The sequence below is a fragment of the Protobothrops mucrosquamatus genome, unplaced genomic scaffold (genome assembly GCF_001527695.2).
Source record: "Protobothrops mucrosquamatus isolate PMUCROS unplaced genomic scaffold, P.Mucros_1.0 scaffold1905, whole genome shotgun sequence".
NCBI classification, from domain to species: Eukaryota; Metazoa; Chordata; class Lepidosauria; order Squamata; family Viperidae; genus Protobothrops; species Protobothrops mucrosquamatus.
In genome coordinates, this window is record NW_015388029.1 from 118,076 (window position 1) to 143,454 (window position 25,379).

Genomic DNA, 25,379 nt, shown 5'->3' on the forward strand with positions numbered 1-25,379 from the left:
GTTCATATAAAAAAGGATTATAGAAAACTACTAGAGAATGTAAAATTAGGAACACTATACACAACATTAGCACAAAACAAGAAAGGAGGAATTGCTATATATGTCAAAGAAAAAATAAAATCAAAATTAATATATTCGGATGAAGAGGGGAGAATTTTAATGTTGGAAATAGAATTAGAGCAAAAACAAATCTTATTAATGGCAGTATATGCACCAAATAATAATCAGCATGAATTTTTAAAAAAGAAACTAAGTGGATCTGGATTACGAAAGTATTTGTATGATTGGGGATTTAAATGCAATAGTTGATGTTAAAAAAGATTATAAGAGTAGTAAAAAGAATAAAAATAAAAATATATTACCAAAATTGTTCTTTGACATGGTAACAGAACTCAACCTTCAGGATATATGGAGAGAGACACAGAAGTCAGACAAACAATATACGTTTTATTCGTATCCGCATCAATCTTGGTCTAGGATCGATATGGCCTGGGCAACAACAGAAGTACAAAACGGGATAGAGGAAATCGAAATAGGACTTAATGATTGGGCAGATCACAACCCAATAATAATAAAATGGAAAGGCCAGAAACAGAGAAAAAGATGGTCAATGAATCAAAGACTGTGTAAAGATAAACAATATATACAGATGCTAGAAAAGGAGCTGACATTATTTTTTCAGGTAAATAAAAAGGAAGAGACATCAACACAAAATTTGTGGGATACTACAAAAGCTTACATTCGGGGATCGACAATTGCATACAATTCTAAGATAAATAAAGATAGGAGACTTCAACAAGGAAAATTACAAGAAGAACTTAAAAAAATAGAAGGTGACCTACAGAAGGATCCACAAAACAAAAAGATAAAAGAAAAATGGAATATTATAAAACACAAGATTAACCTGACAACACAAAAAGAAATGGCACAGAAAATTAGGATGGCGAAACAAAATTATTTTGAAAATGCGAATAAAACTGGTCGATGGTTGGCCTATAAATTAAAAAAAAGAAAAAGGCAAAAGAACAATACATCAACTACAAGATGAAAGTGGAACAGTACAATATAGACGGGAAGAAAAAAAGAATATAATACAAAACTTCTTTTCAAAGCTATACCATCAGGAAGATATAGCAGATGATAAAGTCAAACAATATATAGAGGCAGCAAAAATGAGCAAAATCACCAAAGAACAAAAGGAAATGTTGAATAGACCAATAACCACAATAGAACTAGAAACAGCATTGAAAAAACAAAAAAACAATAAATCACCAGGCCCAGATGAAATTCCGGTTGAGTTTTATAAAAATACACAAGAGTCACTACAATGGATAATGTTGGAGATTTATAATGAGGTGCTGGAGGAGGCGAAGATACCGACAACTTGAACTGAAGCAATCATCACCCTCATCCCTAAGGAACCTGCAACAAATTCAGACCTGCAACAAATTCAAAATTATAGGCCGATTTCTTTACTGAATACAGATTATAAGACATTTGCAACAATAATAGCAGAAAGGATTAAAAAAAATTTGAATAACTACATCCACCCAGATCAAAATGGATTTCTACCAGAACGACAGATAAAAAATAATATGAGGATAATAATGAATACTTTAGAATTTTATGAAGTCCATCCTGAAAGACAAGCTACACTAGTTTTTCTTGATGCCCAGAAGGCATTTGATAATCTGAATTGGAAGTTTATTATAACACAATTGCACTATATGGATTTGGGGACAAAATTTGAAAAGATGGTTGAGAAAATATATACTAAACAAACAGCTATGGTAATTATAAATGATGAAATGACAGAAAAAATTGATATAACCAAAGGAGTAAGACAAGGATGCCCACTTTCCCCTCTTCTATTTATTTTATCATTAGAAATACTCCTGACAAAAATCAGAGAGGACCAAGAAATAAAGGGTTTAAAAATTAAGAAGGAAGAATATAAGGTCCAAGCCTTCGCTGATGATTTGGTATTTATTTTGGAAGATCCATTAGAAACCGGCATTAAATTGATCCAAAAAATAGAAGAATTTGGTGAAGTAGCCGGACTTAAGATTAATAAGAATAAATCCAAATTAATAACCAAAAATCTTATAAAGGCACAGGAAAGTGAACTGGAAGATAAAACAAAGATAAGTATAACTAAGAAAATAAAATATTTAGGGATCTGGCTTACAGCGAAGTGTTCCTCGATTAAGGAGGATAATTATGATAAAATATTATACCAGATAAAAAAAGATTTAGAAAATTGGGAAAATCTACAAATTTCATTTTTAGGGAGGATCACTATGGTCAAAATGAATATATTGCCAAAAATATTATTTCTGTTCCAAGTTATTCCAATAAAATTAGGGAAAACATTCTTTCAAGAATTAAATAAATTAGTCATTAAATTTATATGGCAAAGGAAAAAACCCAGGATTAAATTAAAACTCTTGTAAAATATGAAAGATAAAGGGGGATTGGCGTTACCAGAGTGGGAAACATACTACCAAGCATTGAGCCTAACTTGGCTAAAGGAATGGATGGAATTGAAAAATACCAGAGTTTTAACAATAGAAGGACATGACTTGCAAGCAGAGTGGCATGCATTCCTATGGGACGAAAAATACAAAATACACAGATATTTTCAAAGACACATAGTTAGGAATGCATTGCTACAGACTTGGGAAAAAATAAAACAAAAACATTATATAAGAATTCCAATGTGGTTATCCCCAACAGAAGCTCTGAAACACCCAAACCTACTGGATATAAATAAGATAATTAGATACAAGGAATCAGTAAACGAACAGGGAAATCTGGAAACAAAACAAGAATTGGAACAAGATATAGGCAGAGAGATTGACTGGTGGACATTTACACAAATTCAATCTAAATATAAAGAGGACAAAAAATTATATGAAATACAAAAAGAGCCGCAAGAATTGGATAAAATTATACATGGAACAGAAATAAAATTAATTAGCAATTTATACAAATACCTATTGAGATATAAAATGGAAGACGAGGTTGTCAAAGACACAATGATTAAATGGGCAAAAAAATTCAGCTATAATATAGAATTGGAGAAATGGGAAAAAATATGGGAAATAAACATAAAATTGACTATGTCAGCGGCATTCAAGGAAAACCAGTTGAAGATGTTTTACAGATGGCATCTTCCACCAGCAAAGCTTGCCAAGATGTTCCAGAACAATTCGCCAACATGTTGGAAATGTAAAAAAGTATATGGAACATATTATCATTTATGGCGGACATGCCCAGTTGCGAAAAAATACTGGACTAAAATAAGAAGATGGATCAAAGAAATAATAGACCAACCCGTAGATTGGAAACCAGAGATCTTTTTGCTGGGTATTTTAAATAGAAGATATAGTAAAGAAATACAATACTTAATTCTACATATAACAACGGCAGCAAGAATAGCATATGCACAGTTCTGGAAAAATGAGAATATACCATCAGAGGAAGAAGTGATAAGGAAAATCCTGGACTGTGCTGAGATGGACTAATTAACAAAAGAGAGAAAAGAAAAAGAAGACACAGAGTACTATCTAATATGGAATAAGTGGTACGACTGGTTGAAGAGTAGAAATATTAGAGGAGAATAAATGTGGAAAGGTCAAAAGTGGAAAATGTGTGTATAATAATGTATAGTAATAATAATATGTATTATTTTTAGTATGAAGTATAGCATGAAGGAAGAAAAATGTAAACAAGAAACAACGGGACAACAAGGACAAATATATCTAAAGAAGAATAAGGGGGCAAATGTAAATAATAGAAGATTACCGTTACGAAATTGCTGTTAAAAAAAAAGGAGTACACACTGTGTGTGTATATGTGTTATGTTTTGTTTTGTCTTGTTTTGATGGTTTAAAAAATAAAAATTAAAAAAAAGAAAGAAATGACTCAGTTTTGCTCAAAAGAATATTTATCCTGTAATTTGAAATCACTAAGGAAATGGCACTTTCTTCCTTTTATTGTATTTCTTTTAAATAGGGCTGGTTTCCATGTGTTCAATAATAAAACATTTCACTGTCAACTTTAAAGTTTTCTTGCTATTGTTGTTGTTTATACAAGAGTTTAAAAATTAAAAAGGACTGAACAAGAAATAAGTACCCCATTCTGCTAAAGAATTGATTGTCCTAGAAGCAAGATGACAAAAAATGTGAAAAAGATAAAACATGCTTCTAAAAAGGAAGGAAAAAAATCTTGAATAATGAATGCTTGATGCAAATAACAAATCGATTATCCTTCCTTTCAGTGGAGATTTTATACTTCTCAAGAAAGCTTTTCTATGCATATGACAATAGTTAATTGAGGGGAATCTGATGCCTTCTAAATCCCCTTCCCATTGCAATCCACATAAACATCTAACAAGCTGTTTCTTGGGGCTGGGGGATCTTTGGAACATATGGATATGCTGCAGAGGACTGCAGCAGATAAGAGGGCTTTACAAGGATAGCACACCATGTCATGCATAAAGAAAAGGAATTTCTGTTAACGCATCGAGAAAACCAAACAACATATTATATATTCCAAATAAATGCCACCCTTATGTGTGGATTAAACTCTCATAATTGCCAAATCCATAGCATTGTTCTCTATTTTCTATTCACAGTATTGCTTTCTATTTTGAACTGTACTTCAAAATATGTGTAGTACATACAGTAGGTTGGATGGGAACAATGATAAATTCATCAAAACAGTAGAATCTGAAGGCATAATTTAAAAGTGAAATGTTTCATAGTAGGAAATTATGGTGGGCAATCATCTCCCATCAGTGGGAAATCAGTGGGAAATCATCTCCCATCAGTGAAGATGACCGACCATAGTTGGAATGAAAAAGATGAAAATGATGAATTAACCAGAGTCAGCTCAACCTACTAGATCAGTGGTGGTGAACGTATGGCACAGGTGCCAGAGGCGGCACTCAGAGCCCTCTCTGTGGGGCACGCATGCCATCGCCCCAGTCCTAGGCCTTCAGCTGGGTTTTATAAAACCTTTTCGCTTTAGGCCTCCACCGCCGTGTACACAAAAAAAAGGTTCAATCAATCAATTTCAACTTCTTGCGGGGGAAAAAAAGATCTTGCAAAGTTGGAATTGATTGATTGAACTTTTTAGTCCCACCCAGTCTGCCGTTACCACCGCAGCCACGCCCACCCAATGGGCCACATCCACCCAATGGCCCACACCCTGCCAATGGGCCTCACCCACCCAGCACCCGACGATGCATAAGTGGGTTTTGGGTTGCAGTTTGGGCACTCGGTCTCTAAAAGGTTCGCCATCACTGTACTAGATCATTTAGGGGGAAACTCATTATCCCACATTTAAGAAAATGGAAGAGAACTGAAGCCAAATGCTGTTGCCCTTTCCTGTGCTCTGGAATAAGTCTCCTGGTGAAAATCAAGCTTATTGGTTTTCAGGAAGATGTTAAACTTGTATGTTACAACAAATTCCTAATTTCTTGCACCCGAAAGATCTAAGAGTGAAAGTTACAGTGTTACATTAATTATATAATCTTGTTGAAAGATAGCTGGAACATATATATACATAAGTGCAAGACCTCAATTGGGAAATAATTACTTTATAGCTGATAAAGATGTAAGGTAACAAAGAAAGGGACAGAATATCCTTATTAGCATAAAAACATGAGAATCATTCCTTGAAAGTCAATAAAGCAGCTTTGATATACAAGTTTTGCCAAGGGTCTAATTGCAAATCAAACAGGCTATATACTATACTTTCCTGCAGGAACAGAAAAAATAAAAAAGAAAAATATATGAATGCTCAAAGATGTGCTTCCATTTGAGATATGAACTTTATAATCAATTAGTCACTAACAGGCACAGATTGGTTCAGTAAATAGAAAAACCCCATTCTCAAAATTCTTAAAAGTTGTCACCTAAGAAATTCATCCATTCATCCACTCTCAAACACACTGATTTTGTTACTGATACACAAACTAATTCATCCTGAATTCTTATTCCAACCCCTCCACAGTTACATTGGTTTCCCCCCCCTCCCAGTTTGGGCTTTTATGGCTGTTACTTTATTAATATTTTCACCATACCCTATTTTTTTGCTTTATTATATTTCACATAAGCCACTAGGACAGTGATGGTGAACCTTTTAGAGACCGAGTGCCCAAACTGCAACCCAAAACCCACTTATGTATTGTTGGGTGCCAGGTGGGCGTGGCCCATTGGGTGGGCATGGCTGCAGTAGTAACGGCAGACTGGGTTGGACTAAAAAGTTCAATCAATCAATTCCAACTTTGCGAGATCTTTTTTTTTCCTGTGAGAAGTTGAAATTGATTGAGTGATTGAACTTTTTTTTTTTTTTTGCACACGGCGGCAGAGGCCTAAAGCAAAAAGGTTTTATAAAAGCCAGCTGACGGCCTAGGACTGGGGCGACGGCGCACGTGCCCACAGAGAGGGCTCTGCGTGCCACCTGTGGCACCCGTGCCATAGGTTCGCCACCACAGCACTAGGAGATGTTGAATGGAGGGGGGGAATACCATATAAAGGCAATCAATCGGACAACACCAATGCATTGGTAGTCAAATTACATATGGTGAGTATGGAAGTTTCTTGCTTATTTATTTCTGAATTGCCCATTTCCCTAAAAAAGAGGGACATTATCTGCTTAGACTGTTACATACATGTTGCTGTATCAGTGGTTCAAGCAATTTCTGATATACATAAATATCACTCCATAAATATCAACTTTTACAAATTTAGATCACCACTTTTTGTACCTGCACCTTTGTACCTGCACAAAAACTAACAATCTTTTTCCACATATATGATTGAGGCAGACAGATTTTAGAAAATGCACAGAATGGCAGCCACCTTTTCACACATGTATACAGCCAACTATCATGTTTTACAGAGCTATGTAGAGGTGAGTTTACCAAAGTCAGAGACTGTTTGCATTATATCATATTACCATTAGTTTACAAAGGCACATCTTGGCCAAGAAAACAGAAGAATGGATGAAATAAAGATATGTGTAATTAAGAACATCACTATGTAAAATTATTTTCTTGAATAGTTCCTTGTTCTTCACTGCTGATATTATGGGAAGTGTCGTAATTTATTTCCATTTGTCCATTCTAAATATAGTTTTGCATGTAATATAAAATCTAGCCTTCCAGTAAAAAGCAAAAATAGCTGGGAAAATTAAAGAAAGACAAATACATACACACAGAGAGATAAAATTCCAACTTAGTAAATATTCAAAATGATTTTCAGAAAGCAAAGCAATATGCTTTTTGCTTCCAAAAATAAAATAATTAATAATCTCTAGACCAATTCTAAACATTTCCTTTGGTCCCAAGTTCCTTTGCAATAAGTAAAATTTATCTCTAAGTACATTTAGTTACAGATGATGCTTACAATTATAAGCAGTTACTTAATAAGGGTATTTTTATTTGCCTTTTCACTGAGGATGAACATTGCTCTACTTTAATACCATCAATCCCCTAAATCAGAGATCCCCAACCTTTGGGCACCAGGGACCGTTGTCATGGAGAAAAGTTTTTCCGAGGACCAGAGGGGGTGTGGTTTTGAATACTGCCTGCATCCTGAGAATGGAGCTTTGCTTGTTTGTGCGGCCCGTTTGCTGGCATGCTGTGGACCGGTACTGGTCCACAGACCGGAGATTGCGGACCCCTGCCCTAAATGAAAGATTGGAAGTCAACTATAGAATGAAATACATCATCTTCTTTGCTTGAGATGGCTGCGTGGAATTCACACACAATTGAGAGAGAGACAGGAAGGGATAAAACTTGTAATGTGCATCTGATACGTTAATAATCAAGCAAGGATATTACAACTGTTTAGGATCTATTATGCATCTAAAAATTCAAAACCATTTTTTTATTATTTGACATCTATGCTAGCAATTTGTAACTCAAGTAAGTTCTCCTTTTGGCATCTCCCAAATACATTCTTATCTGCCAATTATATTGCTTAAAAAAACTACAGGTAGTCCTCGACTTACAACAGTTTGTTTAGTGAATGTTCAAAGTTACAAAGACACTAAACAAAGTGACTTATGACCATTTTTCACACTTACTACTGTTGCAGCATCCCCATGATCACATGTTTTACATTCAGATGCTTGACAACTGGTTCATATTTATCTTGGGGTCATGTGAACAGATTTTGAGTCCTTCTGACAAGCCAAGTGAATGGGGAAGCCAGATTCACTTAACATTCATGTTATTAACTTAACTGCAGTGATTCACTTAACAAATGTGGCAAGAAAAATCCTAAAATGGGGCAAAACTCACTTAACAAATTTTTTACTTAGCAACATAAATTGTGGTCGTTAAGTCAAGGACTATCTGTATTTATATAGTACAAGTAAGCTTTTAAGTAATAAAAACCCTTAATGTCCTAAAGTTTGTAACTTTTCCACTCAATCATCTATAAACAGCAATAAATGAGGCAACACAAATACAAAGAGTTGTTATTAAGCAGTTCATTAGTCATGAACTAATCAAGTTACTACCTTATATTATATGAAGTAAACCTCAAGGATTGGTGTTATTACAATGTAATAAATATTATGGTTCTCATTTTATAGGATTCTAAGGAAGGAAAAAATGTGGGCTCTCAGTAGAAATTATAGGAGTAAACAATACCTCTATTATCAAATAAAACCTGCTTAACAGGAATACTTTTTCTTTGCAACTATATCAGAGGGCAATCTAGGCATCCAGAGTCCAACATCAATTTTAAAAAACATAAAGCTAATCAAATATTAAGCACTACTTGTAGCATTTAAAATTAAAACATCCAAATGCATCCTAGGAGAACATATCTTAGTAGCTTAAAACTGAAAAAGCTCTCAGCCTGATCAACATCTCAATCAACAGTTTTGAATTTGTCTATGGAGATTCTCAGTCATCCAGGTCATGGTTGTCTCAAAGGTGCTTTTTCAAGAGGCAACTGGACTTTCTTTGAAGACGTTTCATTTCTCATCCAAGGTTCACCTGGAGGTTTATCTATGTCTTCAAGGTCACCTGAGTGGTGAAAATATTCAATTTTGAAATTGAACAGATAAATGCCCAGGTGACCTCAACAACTCTCTAAAAGAATGCAAATGACCAGCTGTCTGCAAGGAATATAAATCCTTCCATTCCCTACCATCCAGTCAGAGCTGAAGAAGCTTCTTGGATAAGAAGCGAAATGTCTTCAAAGAAAGACAAGAAAGTCTAATTGCTTCTTGAAAAAGTACCTTTGAGAATGTTTTGAATTCTCCATATTTAGACATGTATAAGAAAGTTATTTGAACTGCTATTAATGTAACATTTTAAAATTAAAAATAAACATAGAATATGGAGAGAATTTTAATACACCAAAATAGAAATACAATTTTATTTACTGAGTATTTACAGAAAACTAATAATCATTTCCACATGAACAAGATGAGATTGAAGGTAATATAAAATGAAGGTAATATAAAATTATTATTTTCTTATAATACATAAAAATAAAAAGGACACAACTGTACCTGAGAGGAAAGCTAATTTTTTCTTCAGAATAGACAATATTACGGTAGCATCCATCCTATCTTCTCTTAACTTTCAGAGATCTGAAAATGCAACAGCACAATATTAGAAGCCACAGCCAAGGAAAATAAATTATTATATGTAATTGTGTTACACTTGTCCAGGTAGTAATTAATGTGCTCTTGTTACAACTGAAGAATGTTTCATGATATTAAACCCATTAACAGTGGCCACATTCTATTTTTCTTTCCTAAAATCCCTGATGAACTGTAGAAGTTTTGGGGTGGGCGCGGTTTCGCCATGATGCATCTGGCCCGCGGGGCCGGCAGTTTGACACCCCTGCACTGGACTAAACTGACTCTCTTTATTGATTCACTCTTTATGTGTGAGAAGATGGGAGGGACAAGGTGCACAAGCCTGGCCTACTCACCCTCTAAGATCTCCCTGTAATTTCTCATGGCTGAAATTTAGAACCACCAAGATGTTTGAGATTATAATCAGACCAAATCAAAACCTATTTGGAATGTTCCACCAAATGTGGTTGTTTGAGGTTATGAAAATACACGCCTACTCATTTTTTGATTCACAAACATTCCTAATCCTTTTATTTCCTTTTTTATATTAGCAAGTAAATTGTATCCTGTAGTTCTTACTGATTGGTATACATGGAAGCAGAAAGATCTTCAAACACCAATATTTAAGTACACACAACTTTTATTTGTTCTTGTAGTTTTGATAGATAGAAAAAGGAAAAGTCTGCAGAACAAGCATTTTTCTTAGTTACTAACTTAAGACACAAATCCATCATTCCATAAAATCTTTTTCATTATGTTAGTTTGTACATATCTGACAAATATTAAAAATGCAATGTTTGTAATGCTAACATTAGTACTATTTTTTCATATACAGGGTTCAAACAATCACCTTATTTGATTTGCATTTTACTTATTAATAAACTTTTAAAACTTTCAGATACATACATACACCATATGACTAATCTGATCCAACCTAATAAATTTTAATTAAGAGAACTGGAAACTTTTCAGCTTTTGTTTTGTCTTCTATTTGATGTTTGCTTTAAATATATTTTAGAGCAGTGAAATGTAACTTCAAACAAGAACAGTGAAACATATAAGGCACAAATAACATGTTCATTCCCAACACACTTAAAATATTCCTCCTCATCCATTTTTCATTGCTTAGAACTTTAGAATCCAATTCTATTTTAGAGAATTAAGATAGGGAAAGCAGGTATTTCTGCCCATAGACTAAAAAATACCCTTCTTCCAGTTCATAAGCAATTACATTTTTTCTTTGAATGTCTGATTATGTGTGCTTAGCAGAATGGGTACTAAGGCCTTCCAAAGAGAATTAGAAGCTTTTCTTTAGGATACAATGCACTTTTCATAAGGAATATAATACACTGATGAAAAATGAAGGATAAAAGATGCTATGACTAGCAGAACAATTTTTCAACAGTCTTGAAAACTATTCATATCCATGAAACAAATATTGAAATTTAAAAGAAATGACATGGTGTATGCGATGCCTCCCATATAATTATAATTATAAAAGTAACAACTGTAGAATGTGAGTTAAAGACGCCCTGATACCATGCCTGGCTGAGTAGCATCTTTTTGAGCATTATCTTTCTTTTCTGTATTAGAAAAGCAATTTTATCAAACACTGGCACATTTCCTTAATCTACCCCATGTAAAGAAAATGCATTATTGTATCACCATCAATTTTATCTTTACAATATAAACTATTCTATAAAACACATTCAATTATTTTGATTGCCAGAAGCATTTCAGAAATACATTTCCTATATTCAAAAACTGAGATTCCTCAGGCCATTTTAATTTTACAAATCCTCCTACTGTTTTCAACTGCAGCTTATTTATTATTTGTACAAAAGCCAGAACTTGTTTTAGACACATATTTTTCTAATCAAAATTCATGTTACAACTTCACCATTAACATGATAAAATCTTCCCAAGTTCTGAATCAAAAATATTGAATGACTTTTTTATGCAGTGCTTTTAAAGATACATCATAAATAGATCACTGCACTCTGCATCTTTTCCACCTTTTAAAACAAGATCAAATAAATGTACTTTTTAAAAAAAAATTAAAATAATTGGACCCTGGAACCTCAATTCAAATAAAGCATTAGACCTATTTTTCCTTGAAAGAAAGCATTAAGGTATATAAAAAGTAAAGAAAGTATGCCGAAATCTATTTTAAAAATGAATTAATTAGACTAAATCAACAATTTATAATGTCTATATCCATTATTTTCTAAATTTTACAATTCTCAATATTGTTACATTTTTCAGTTCTAAAGATTTTTAAACATAAACATTCTAGGTCAGTGATGGCGAACCTTTTAGAGACCGAGTGCCCAAACTGCAACCCAAAACCCACTTATATATCGTCGGGTGCCGAGTGGGCATGGCTCACTGGGTGGGCGTGGCCAATTGGGTGAGCGTGGCCACGGTGATAACAGCAGACTGGGTGGGACTAAAAAGTTCAATCAATCAATTCCAACTTTGCGAGATCTTTTTTTCCCCGCGAGAAGTTGAAATTGATTGATTGAACCTCTTTTTTTTGCACATGGCGGCAGAGGCCTAAAGCGAAAAAGTTTTATAAAACCCAGCTGAAGGCCTAGGACTGGGGCAAAGGTGCGCGAGCCCACAGAGAGGGCTCTGCGTGCCACCTGTGGCACGCATACCATAGGTTCGCCACCACGGTTCTAGGTTCTAATCAAGTGGGAACATTCAACAGAAAAAAATTACATTCAGAACTTTCACTGTCTCATAATTTGCTGAGATAGATGTGGATCAAAGAGCACTTCCACCCTGCTGATTGGTTGTTGTTTTTTCCCAAAGAGATTGCAACTATATCAAAAATAGGTTGAACCCTGATTTATGAACTTCCTCCCATCAGGACTCAGAAACTTGAGATCAGTTAATTCATCACATCCAAACATTTAACAATTATAGGCTGCACTCAATTCTAGCTTAGTGCAGAAATCCAAATTAAGCACCTTCTTGAAGATAGCCAGGGAAAAGAAGCCTATTATTTCTAGGTAATTGGCTACTCTGTCAAAACACTCATTGTTAGAAAAACCTTTCTAATATTCAATGATACCTATTTTCCTAAGAAAACAAGCTATGCTCTTTTTCCATGTGAAACCTTACAAGTTATCATTACTGACAATTTGCAAAAATTGCAGAACTATATATATATATATATATATCCATTATAAATATCAGGTGTTACACCCCAGAACTATTTTTTAAAAACTGTTTCCATTAGATATGAAATAATTACTTAGGTGGAAATGATTATTTGCAAAAACAATAATTATATGCATGTCTTCTCAGAAGCAAATGCCTCTGAATTCAATGATACTTTTGTGGGCTGATATAATATTGTAAATGTGTTGATTTTGCCATGTATATGCATGCATTTTCAAAGAAGTTCGTTATTTAAAAAAATATTTAAAGACTGGATGTATATAGTTGTATTGCATCCACTTCATTTGCCAAGTTTAAAATATATTCATTTATCATTTATGAAAATGAATTTATATATTTATCATTTATATGTTTCTCATCCGGCATGCTTAATGAAGTGTATCAATTAAAAAAAAGCACTAGCTTCCTAAAATTTGATTCACATGATAATTTTAAGCATACATTTGTGGTGAAGTAAATGATGCCAAACAATGACAAAGAAATAAAGAAGAATTCTCTAAGACGCCTCCCTAATGCTCTTTTTACTCAAGAAATATGAAAACCCAAACTAAACATTACTTCCATCAGTGCACCATTTTCAGGATAAAGTCCCGACAAAAAAAATCTTGAAATGCATATTGATTCAACTTTATATTGAACAGTTTAATTTGCAGTCCTATACCAAGATAAATATATTCATCATTAAAAAAAAAACAGTTTACACAAAGGCAAAAGAAAAGGAAGCAGGACAGTAAAGGATTGCCACCCAAGTCATATAAAATGACCATTTAGGACAAGTGCATTTCAGTAGGCAGTGCGCTGTGACACAGATGAGCATCCAGGAATAATTTCCTACAACCATAATTTCGGTGTAGTAATCTTCTCATGAAAGCTGTGCGTATCAATCTACTTAAAGGATTGATTCAAATTATAACTCGGTTGTACAATTTTAAGGACAAATATATAGCATTAAAAAAAGGTTGATGTTACAACCTGCCTTTCTGGCTCCCAGCCAGATGCATTATTTCCACCCACATTTTCCCTTAGACCTTTGTGCTATAACCTTTGTTTCTTTGTACACTTATTCATATAAACACTTGATAATACAAAAGAAAATTCTGGAGTAAGTCATAAGAGCACAGTAGCTCTTCATGCTCAAAAATTCTTACAGTTTTAAATTATTTATGAAATTATTAGTTAATACTATAATTTAAGTGAGTGGAAGAACAATCACGTAAGAAGCCTCTTTGAAGTAAATGCACTAAATATACTTGGTTTTATAAGTTTAAGTACACTACATATAACTGAATTTTATGAGTCAGCTCTTAAAAGTGGCACAAACCAGCTGTTTGACATTTTTCTTCACCACTAATTCATGAATATGGATTTTCAAGTTATTTTCCAACTTCAGGATACTCTTTATCTACAACATATTATTAAGTTTTTTCCAAGGAATGAAGAGCAATATTTTAATCTTACAACAAGTCCATGAATTGATTTAGGCTTGCATAATGATTGTATTCATACATCATACTAAAGCATCATATGATTACTTCACTGGATTCAACACTACATCCAACCAGTAGAGAATGCAAATCTGGCTTATTGTTTAGCACAAAACTGGCCAGAAGAACGAATAGCACTGATCTTATGGGACAGATTGTATATATAGGTAGCCCTTGTTTAACAACCACAATTTGGACCACCAATTTCATCACTAAGCAACACAGTTGTTAAGCAAGATATCACAAGACTGAAATTGACTTACAACCTCACTTCTGCTGCAGTTGTGAATCAAGTCACCCTCAGCCATAAAGCAAATCATCACATGACTGTGATATGATTTTACTGCCAGCTTCTCCACCGGACTTTGCTTTCTAGAATCTGGCTGTGAAGCACACAAATGGTGTGACCATGTGGCTGTGAGATGCAGTAAAAGTTGTAAGTGCCTGCTTGATGTAAAACACACAAATCCCAATCACGTGATTGTAGGGATATTGTGATGGTGTGAGAACCAGTTGTAAAGTTACTTTTTCAATGCTGCTGTACCTTTGAATGTCTGTTATTAAACAGATCAGTCGTTATGTAAGGATTATCTATACAACCAGGGTACTGCTTTTGTGACAAGGTGAGTCCCTGTGTGTTGAATCGGGCTGTCAAGATAAGCTGAGTATTCTTCTGGTGTACCAATCACCCTGCAACCCAATTTAATCCCTCTTCACACGGCTTAATCTGGCTGTCAAGTTGATAAATCCCCAGGCTTTATAGCAATTTCAGTTATTTCAAGCTCTGTGCCTGTTCTGGTCCCAAGCTCTGTGCTGAAGTCTGGTTAAGTAGACTAAAACTGAACCCAAGCAAGATGGTTTGTTCACTGCAGTTTTCTACCAGTTTGTGTTGTCTTTTGATGAGAGAAAAGGAATCCAGCTAGATGGGTAGGTAGAGACCATGACCAGAACGGGCTTTGCCCAGCTTTTCTGGGACACAAGTATTGGCCCTTTCTGGAATAAGAGAATCTTGACACAGTAATCCATACTTTCATCACCAGACTGCTCCCTTTGAAGACCATTTAGTAAAATTGGCTGGTTCAACATCTGTCTTGCAAACTTTACATTGTTGCCAAGTGGTTTCTGGGTGCGATTCAAAGTATTAGTTTTGAGGAATAAAAGTCCTACATAGCTTGGGATCCAGATGTTTAAAAGATCATGAGGCAACGGGGCTGAGGTCACAGAGGACTGCTTTTCCATCATGGCACTTATATTATGGGATAGACTCCCAGTAGAGATTAGCCTGGCCCCATCACTGATAACGTCAGAGAAGCTTTTAAAGATCAGGATGTTCCAGCAACCTTTGGGGAATGATTGTGATGATTACTGTTTTCTGTGATGAGGTATTATCACTATTACCATTTCCATTATTACTATATTATTTTTGTTATTTTATTGTGTTCTGAATGCTTTTATTCTATTTTGTAAGTTGTGGTGAAGATTTAGCAGCATACAGTTGTCATAAATAAATAAATAAAACAAAGTTAGTTACGCCTATGCGTGAATCACCCTTTAAGAGGATTCCAAGATCAATATCTGGGTTTCTCTTCAGGCAGTTTCTGGTTCAACCAGGAATGGAGTAAGAGAAGCAGGCCCAGGGCACTGGCAGCAGACTATTCCAATGGGTAGAGGCTGGGGAGACACCCTGCTTTCAAGGCTGCCACTTTTTGGGTGCCCAATGCAGCTACAGTATATGAAGTACAAATCTAAGAGAAATGCTAGGTGGGGAGGGGTCAGAGAAGAGAAATACAATCAATCAATCAATCAGAATAGAGCTGGAAGGGATCTTGGAGGTCTTCTAATCCAATCACCTGCTCAAGCAGGACACCCTATATAATTTGAGACAAGTGGCTGGTAAGTCTCTTCTTAAAAACCTCCAGTGATGAAGCAAGCATCCACAACTTCTGAAGGCAAGTTGTTCCATTGGTTAATTGTCCTCACTGTTTCTCCTTAATTCTAGGTTGCTTTTCTGCTTGATTAGTTCCCATATACTGAAAACTACAGTATTCCAAATACTGGAATACTGCTAACATGCCACCCCTAATCCTTCTTTTCTCTAGACTAGCCATACCCAGTTCCTGCAACTGTTCTTCATATATTTTAGTCTCCGGGCCTTTAGTCATCCTAGTTGCTCTTCTCTACACTTTTTCCAAAGTCTCAACTTTTTTTTTTTTTTTGTAGTGTGATGACCAAAGCTGGATGCAGTGTTCCAGGTGTAGTCTTACTAAGGTTTTATAATGTGGTACTAATACTTCACATGATTTTGATTCTATGGCTCTGTTTATATAACCAAAGATTGTATTAGCTTTTTTGGTTGCTGCCGCACACTGCTAGCTCATATTAAGTCATCGTATTATATTTAATATATTTAAGTGATACAGCTGAAGGAAAGGGAGATATGGTAAGCAAAAAGAAGAGCCTGAATTATTTTGTACCTGAGGTATTCCAGAGAAATTTCATTGATTTATTTAAACAGAAACACCTATTTCCTATAATACTTCTTTATACAATAAAATTGTCAAATTCTAAATGTTCATAATCCACTAATCCCAAGTAAATGACACAATATGACAATCCAAGATCTATGATACTAGGAAAAGAATAGGAAACAATCTCAATATAAGAATATGAAATTATCAGGTTAGTGGCAGCCACATTTTAAAGTAGCCTTGAAATAATATTACATCACTTCTGACCCAAACAAAACAGTTTGTGATAGCTTGACCAGAAATCACTTTGTCAGATTTGACTACCAGTAACAAGTTTTATATAGTATCACTATCTATCCATATCCAAAAGATTTTCAAATTCAGGCATCATCTCTCCCCACCCAATTACTCTGAGCAATTGTTCATCTGTTTAACTGTGTCATACCTTCATGTCTTTTTATCTTAATCAATGCAATTTCTCTCTCTAGTTTTGTCAGAAAAAAATTCAAACTTCAGTTTTTCTGAATCGTAGCTGCTCATCTTCTCACCTAAAAGCAGAAGACCACATCCCATATTTATTTTATGCCTATAGGACTTCAACAGAAAAAAATCTCAATACTATCTTCATAAGATTTCAACAAATTTCAGTCCTATTTTTCAAAGCCTATTGTTATTAAATCATCTCATTGAGTTTCATTCATTTAATTTTATTAGTTTCTTGTATCAAGAATACTTTTCATATTGATCAGTTTTCCAAGTAAACTAAAAATAACACAAAATAACACAAACACAATTTATATGATTCTAAAATCTACACTCAGGAACTGACGTCCCAGTTAGTTCCTGGACACAAACATATCAAAATGTGTGAATATTTTTGATGTGTTATTATCAACATTTCTTTACTGGTTAAGAAAGCAAAAGTTAGACAGGGACGAGGAAATGTATTTTAACTTCTGTGATTTCTTTGTTCAGCAATTCCTGGTAAATTTTCAAGAAAGCTCCCTAGAATGCAGTTTGTGAGCAGCTAGCTTAAATCGGAATATATGCACATTGGTTTTGCCTTAACCATGAGATCTAGATCACTCTTTGATTCTGGAGTATTTAATCATTTTATGACTAACACACTTTTCACTTTATGCATACTATGGAGGCTCTGTTGCGCGTCAGGGTACTAGTCCATGAACTGGGGTTGGGGACCCCTAGTTTACATTATTAAATATAAAAGCACAATTTCAGATTCAATTTTCCGGGATTTTAGTGAACATAGAAAACCTGACCTATGTAAACATACTTACATTTTTGCTATTAATTATGTGGTCTACAACTATAACTAACACTTGTGTCAACAGACCTGTCTATATAAAAATTAAAACATTTTGACAACTGGCAAAAATAAATTATATATCTATGCCCGCTAGATATACTTACTGTGTTTATGGCAATTTCCAAAGACATCAGGAATCCAGTAACAAAACAGGCTTGAGGTTTGACTCAACTTTTCAAGCCCTGTGAATATAAATTAGAAATTTTCTATTGGCAATTTACAACAGATTCTTTAGAAAGACATTAACTTCTTTCACAGCATAGACTTCAAAATAAAATAATCAAAATAGGAATATGTTCCACAATACAATGACTGGTACAAGTAGCCCTTGATTCATGACTAGTCACTTATCAACTGTATGGACTTCAAAAAAGCCACTTATAACTCATTCTCAAAGTTACAGCTACCCCACCAAACTCCACAGTCACATGAGTGTATATAACCTACAGTCACATAACCATGATTTGTGATTTATTTTGCTGTTTTTCAGCAGAAAAAGCCCACTGGATATGCTGCATTTGCTTAATGACTTAAGCAAACTTAACAATACATTGACTCACTTTATGTTTAACCTAAAAAATGGTTGTAAAATCAAGTTCAGTCACGTAGTGCCTCAACTTACAACCACAGATTGTAAATCAAAGATTTCCTGTACATCACTACATTTAATAGTGGAAAATCAAAGAGAGCCAGATTCGCAAACTGAATTTATTCTGCTGGAGGTACAAAACTTTGAATTACAGAAGGAGGAAAGAAAATCAGTAGAGAAGTCTGACAATTTCTTTTAGACTACATTTATTCAATATGTTGCTCATTTACCCTAGGTCATAAGACAATGGAAAATGGTCGTAAAAGTGGACATTTAAAGCATTCTTCCATCTTTTGGACGTAATATACAAAAAGAAATCTGAAAACATACTAAGGCATTCATAAAAAATGGTTGCTATTATGGGCAATTTTAACAAAAAACAAAATACTTATCTGGGTGTCAACTGGTACAGTTGAATCCCACCATTTTCTCCAGCTAGAAATGGCCCCTCTTAACTGAAACCCAAATACTTTGGCCACCTAATGAGAAGGAAGGACTCACTGGAGAAGGGCCTAATGCTGAGAAAGATTGAGGGCAATAGAAGGGGACGACAGAGAATGAGGTGGCTGGATGGAGTCACTGAAGCAGTAGGCGTGAGCTTAAATGGACTCCAGAAAATGGTAGAGGACAGGAAGGCCTGGAGGAACGTTGTCCATGGGGTCGCAATGGGTCGGACACGAATTCGCAATTAACAACTGAAACCCATTAATGCATTTTTTTTCTGTGCAAATAGACATAATAGCAATAGCACTTAAGACTTATATACTGCTTCACAGTGCTTTAGAGCCCTCTCTAATCGGTTACAGAGTCAGCATATTGCCCCTAACAATCTGGGTCCTCATTTTACGACCTCAGAAGGATGGAAGGCTGAGTTAACCTTGAGCCGGTGAGAACTGAACTGTTAGCAGTCAGCAGAATTAGACTGCAATACTGCATTCTAACTACTGCACCACCACAGCTCATAATTCCAAATGAAGCTCAAAAGATTTAGTTGAAGAATCTTTTTCTACAGCAGATTGGCTTTCCTTTTTGAAAGTAAAAGAATATTTAAAAGACTAAATAGAACCAGAGATTTCATATGGAATACTGCCATCCACAGGGATCATGTAAGAGATTTAAGCTTTAGAACAAGTCTCTGTGACATGTCATTACTTCTGGGGCTTCTCAGAGACTGACCAACACATTTCAAGATTGGATCTGAAGCCCTAGATACAACCAGACTTACCCCAAACCAGTGTGGGCTTGGCCTATTCTGATTTGGTCATGATTCTGACTGGAAATCCAAAAAAAAAACATTGATGATCTAATCACAAGCCTCACTCTATTTGTGGACCGATCTGAATCCAATACCTCATCCCCTCACCCATTCCAATGCAAGATACATTACTCTATATGAGTGCTGAAATGTTTTTAAAAATTCTTCCTCCACTTAGTGTGGCTGCTGTTGTGTTGCCATTTGCAATACAGATAAGCTTTGTAATGATAAACCAGGATTAACCTTTGCAGAGGATTTTAACTCAGAACAGGGCAGGATAGAGTTGTAACATACTGAAAATGTTGGAGGAGGGGAGGTTCAGGAAAAAAAAGAGAAAATTGAAATAGATACAATATCTTTTTATATCAACTTTACTGGATTTCGTCATTATTTTTTTCTAAAAATTCTCATTTCTTTTCACATACCTACTTTGAGCATAAATATTTCTCCTAACCTGTCCTAAACTGCACTGGATTTGAACTTTTGCTCTTAATTAAAGCATAGCTCTTATGGGTTTCAATTGTTTTGTTACCACATCCAAACAACTGTTTCTTCAAGTCATGTTCAGACACAACAAAATGACTTTAGAGTAATGATGTGCACCTAGTGGTGTTTAAATGCTACATGCAGAGCATGGGTTTTAATTTCTTGTACCCAAACCCTGAGGATAACCCAGTGCGTTTTACACAGAACTAGCACTTGTACTGGTTAACAGTTAAGCCTGCATCTGTTGCAATGTTGCAAATAGAGCAATCTCAAAATAGAATATGTACGTTTTAATCAGGAACAATATATAGTAGCCAGTCCTATGGGACTCAGTATTTAACTGAATTGTTTTCAGACCATAAGCTTCTAAAGGAAGGAAAGGGGAGTATTAACACCAGTGGTAGCTTTTGAAATATGTTATACTGTGCCAGGAAGACTTCATTACACAGGAAACTTCTTTTTTCGATAAAGTATCAAATCCAAATATATTTCAAGCTGAGAATCTCTACATATATTAAACACAATGGTAGTCTGCCTCTTAAACACATCAAATTCCCATTTGACTCCCTCCCAACCCAAGACTGATTTCCTGATAAAAATATATATATACTATAGCATAACACAATTCAGGCTCTTATTCTTTAGATACAGAAAATATGTATATAAATATTTTATGTAAAATTAACAATCCCATTATAGTATTTTTATAGAAGCGAACAATGCCAAATGCGGAAATCAGAAGTTCAGGATAAATCAACTAGCAATGGATTGTCATCAACCTAGATTATATATCTTTCTAGTTTTTCTAAATATTCTATTCCGTGGCCAAGGCCTAATCTGTATACTAAAATGCAGGTTATAGTAATTGATTAAAAAAAAACCTTAAAACTAAATTTGATGTACTTCATTCTTTATTCCACCCTTGTAGTTCCAAGACATATGGAAGGACAATCTACTGAGCTAAGTCACATCACCGTAAAAAACTAAAAGAACTGCTAAGATTCTAGAAAAACTGAAGGAATATAAATTATTGAATAATTCTGTTTTTTTACTCTGTCTATCCTGTAATAGAATTCCAAATTCTACTATTTCTATACTTGGGCAACTGCTACTACTACATTCTTCTGCCAGTTGCATATATGTCTTTGTTTATTCTCCTCCCCTTTCTATAAATCTGTAAAGAAGAAACACAGATATATAATATTTCATTTTTATTACTTGAAAAAAGCCTTTTTACATTTTTTTTTAAAAAAACAACTTCAACCTCAAATATCAATCTGTAAAATTAAAAAAAGAGGAATGATCTTCACCAGAGTACCAGACTTTGAAGTTATTCTGCTTTTGACAGAAATGTTTTTTATTAAGGAATTTTCTCCACTAAGCACTTCTAAATGCTTCTACACATTAGAAGGTCATAATCTACAGAAAAATTTCATCAGATTGTAACCAAGCGTTGTTGTGCAAATCAGATACTAAGGCCTAATGCCACAGAAGGCAGAAAAATTCATAAGTTTTCAAGATTTCCTGCACTGTTTCAAACATATACAGTTAATACAAATGAATCCACAGATATTACTTGGTATAGGAAGTTGGATGTGGAGAACGGAAAGAAAATTCAATTCAATAAAGAAAATGATGCCTCTGAAACCATTCCAGTTTTAAATTATAATCCCTCTTCCTCTGACAGTGGATCAATAAAAAACTGGAAAAGATACATTTAGTTCAAAAATAAAAATAAAAACATTACCATGGTGATGAAAGAACATGGCAAGTATCCCTAGGAATTGTATCTATTTCCAGTTTTTTTTTTATCAAAGGGCAGGAAAGGGAGAAAGAAATCAGTGCTCAATTGTAATACTGGCATAAGAGAGTATCTATAAACAATAATACTTACATAAAAGAGTATCTACACTGTCACAATTTCTGTATTTGCAAATAACCTGCAATCAATACACTGCTTTGCAGTAAAGACACAGAAAAAATACATTACCTGATTTTTACTATTTGCTATGGAAAGGTTCCAGACTTTTTTTTTTAAAAAGTAACTCCTCCTACTCTCTATTTCCCAAACAATGGTTTGGAAATGTTTTAAGAAAAGCTTTAGATTATGCAGATTCTGTCAGCTGTCCACCTTTCTCTAGTCTAGATAGAAGCAACACTGTGTCAAACAATGGAACAACCCAAGACTGGAACCCATCACTTTGGCCATACATTAGCTACCATACATTTGAAAGGGCAAGATGACAATTTGACTACAGTTAATTCTAAAAAGTCAGGGTGAAGTGTTCACCTGAAGCCGCCTGCAGTCTTCTCAAAGATGCAGGCTTTTTATGGCTCAGAGAACAAAATCAACAGTTTTCTCCCTTCTCAGAACCATAAGCCCTTTGTTTCGCGATTAAAAAATGCTTAAAGTCTAGAAAATCGTATTGTGCAAAATAACACAGAAAGTGGTCAAAACTAGGGAAATAATATCGCTTCGGAATAGAAAGATGTCTACAGAGAGAGAGAGAGAGAGAGAGAGAGAGAATGGTGCCTTCAATCATTCACTCTCTTTGCTCAGGGCTGGGGTTGCAAAATGTCAACAACACAAAAAGAGAGGGAGAAGGAACAGAAGAAAGCGGCAGCGTCGACTCTTCCCTACCAGCGGCTGTGTGCGTGTATATATATATATTACTTACTCCACGTTATAAAGCTGTATAAAACCCACCCAAAAGGCAAATAAGAAAATACCTGTTGCTCTTGTCTTAATGCAATTCTTGCTTAAAGCAGAGTTCCCCCCCCCAAAAAAAAAACCACGGGGGCCAAGCCACGTTGAAGAAAAGAGCCTCCGCCACAATTATTAAAAAAAAACAACCATTCAGTGGCAGAAATGCCAGGTTGAAGGAAAGGGGAAGAATGGCTGGAGGGGGAGGGATTTATGCTCTCTCTCTCTCTCTCTCTCTCTCTCTCTCACACACACACACACACACATATTTAGGCAACGAAGCGGCGACAGCCCGTTTCCCCTCACTCCCAGGAGACTCCCACCCAGCACGGTTTACCTCCGCAGCCTCAGGAGGGAGCAGCAGCCAGCGCCAGCGAAGCCTCCCAGGCGGCGGGAAACAAAGCCTACTCAGGCCGCAAGGCTGGGCCTGCTCTGCTCTTTTGCCTCTCTCTCCGTCTACTGCAATCCTCGGGAAAGCGCATGGCCGAGCAAAGCGGACTCACCTGGGCCGAGCGCGGCTGCTTAGCTACCAGCCCGGCGAGGGCCGGCCCGCGGCGCCGTTTTGCTGGAGCGGGAAAGGCGGGACCAACGCCGGCCGCGAGCGAGGGAGCGCGCGGCAAGGAGCGTCGCCGGGCTTCTTCCTTCACCGCCGCCGCCGCCGCCGCGCGGGCCTGCCGCCGCTACTCAGCAGACAAAAGCGGGGGCCGGCCGGCGGGATGTGTGTGTGTGCTTTCGCCGCGGCCGTTAGTCCCGGCGAGGGCCGCGTTACTTAGTCGCCGAACCCGTTTTCCCCTCCCAGCCCCTCTGGAGAGCGCGGCGCTTTTGCGGAAGGAAGCCCACCCTGGGTCAGAGGAGGCGACGACACGCATCCCTCCCTGGCACTAACACGCGCAACGTGCACATTCTCTCTCTCTCTCGGCTTGCAGCTGCAGCTGCTCTCAGGCAGGGTCAGCCCAGAGCCTGCAATGACAAGCCCCACCCTGAAGTGGAACAATGCACCAGCCGAGCCACCCGCCTTGCGCGGCTCCCTCTTCCTCAGGCCCGTCCCCTGGGAAGAGGATCGCGCACGTGTGCAACGGTCGCGGGCTTGCCCTAATCTCCTGGTTCGGGCGAAAAGGACGAAGTGCTTTCCTTGACTTTAGTTTCGCCGTGGTAGCGAGATTAAGCAAATTAGCCCTGAAGGCTTCCAAGATGACAGAAGCCGAGCTCAGACGTGCTTTTTTTTTATAAAACGCTTGGGTGCCCCGAAATCGTTGCGTACACCTCTTTGCAACTTAAGTGCATTAATTCTCTGCTATCGCAGTTCAGATTCTGTCCTTCCCCTCTCCTCTACTTTTATTGTCGCCCTTCCTTTCCAATTCCATCTAAGGCTGAATCGCCCAACATGGGCTCTTCCCCTCCCCCTTTTTTCCATCTACCATAGTATTCTGGTCTGAAGTGGGTTGGGAAATAAGAAAGGTGGATTCTATGAATCAGGCTTTTTTTTTCCAAAGCACGTCTCCCGTGTGAAAGCAGGAGTAGTAAGGCTGCTGACTTTTTCTGCTCCTCTTTTCCCCTTTATTTTCTTCCCTGCCTGATCAAGAATTCTACCTGCTGCTTGTGACCTTGTCTCGGGTTAATAAAGACCCTGCATTAACACGGATTTCGGAACTGTTGTCTTTGTTCTTTCCTAAATCAGAAAAAAAAGGGGGGGGGAGTGGTTACAATAAAAATCACTGTATTTTATACCCTGTTGCCGGATTAACATTTCTAGAACAAGATTATCTGCTAATACTAATCCCTATCTTTGCCTGTTCGAAACTCTTAGAGAATATGTCATTTTATTCACTGAGTGGAGCAAGGGACAATTGTTGTCCCCTGCTCCACTTTCCACAGCATTGGGACTGCAAAGGTTCTGGCAGTTTTCTTAACTTAAGCAGCTAAAATGTTTGAAACCATAACAATTTAGCCAACGATAAGCTTCACTGCCAGAAAATACACTACAGAGTCTACTTTTTTCAGCTTGTTATAGAACAGATCCCCAACCCCAGGGCCGTGGCATGCCAGCAACTAGGTCTGCACAAACAAGCAAAGTCCCATCCGCAAGATGCAGGCAGCACACAAAACCATGCCCCCTCCGGTCGGTGGAAAAACCTCTCTCCACGGAACCGGTCCCTGGTGCCCAAAAGGTTGGGGACCTCTGTTATAGAAGACTATTCTCATATATTGGAGGAAAAAATAATTTATAGCAGAAAAATTGATAAAATTAATGTTAATAATGCT

General features: G+C 36.3%; 1 protein-coding gene across 1 annotated transcript in view; it reads right to left on the reverse strand.

Annotated features, from left to right (window-relative positions):
* The window catches only part of SESTD1 (SEC14 and spectrin domain containing 1), a 59,214-nt gene extending 35,547 nt beyond the window's left edge, over positions 1-23,667 (reverse strand). Inside the window, exons 1-4 of the mRNA XM_015823533.1 lie at positions 23,455-23,667; positions 18,188-18,265; positions 17,202-17,304; positions 9,544-9,624 (exon numbers count right to left, since the gene is read on the reverse strand). Coding sequence (XP_015679019.1) covers positions 9,544-9,598 — 55 coding nt within the window. The 5' untranslated portion in view covers positions 9,599-9,624; positions 17,202-17,304; positions 18,188-18,265; positions 23,455-23,667. The remainder of the gene's footprint in view (positions 1-9,543; positions 9,625-17,201; positions 17,305-18,187; positions 18,266-23,454) is intronic.
* Between the last annotated feature and the right edge of the window lie 1,712 nt (positions 23,668-25,379).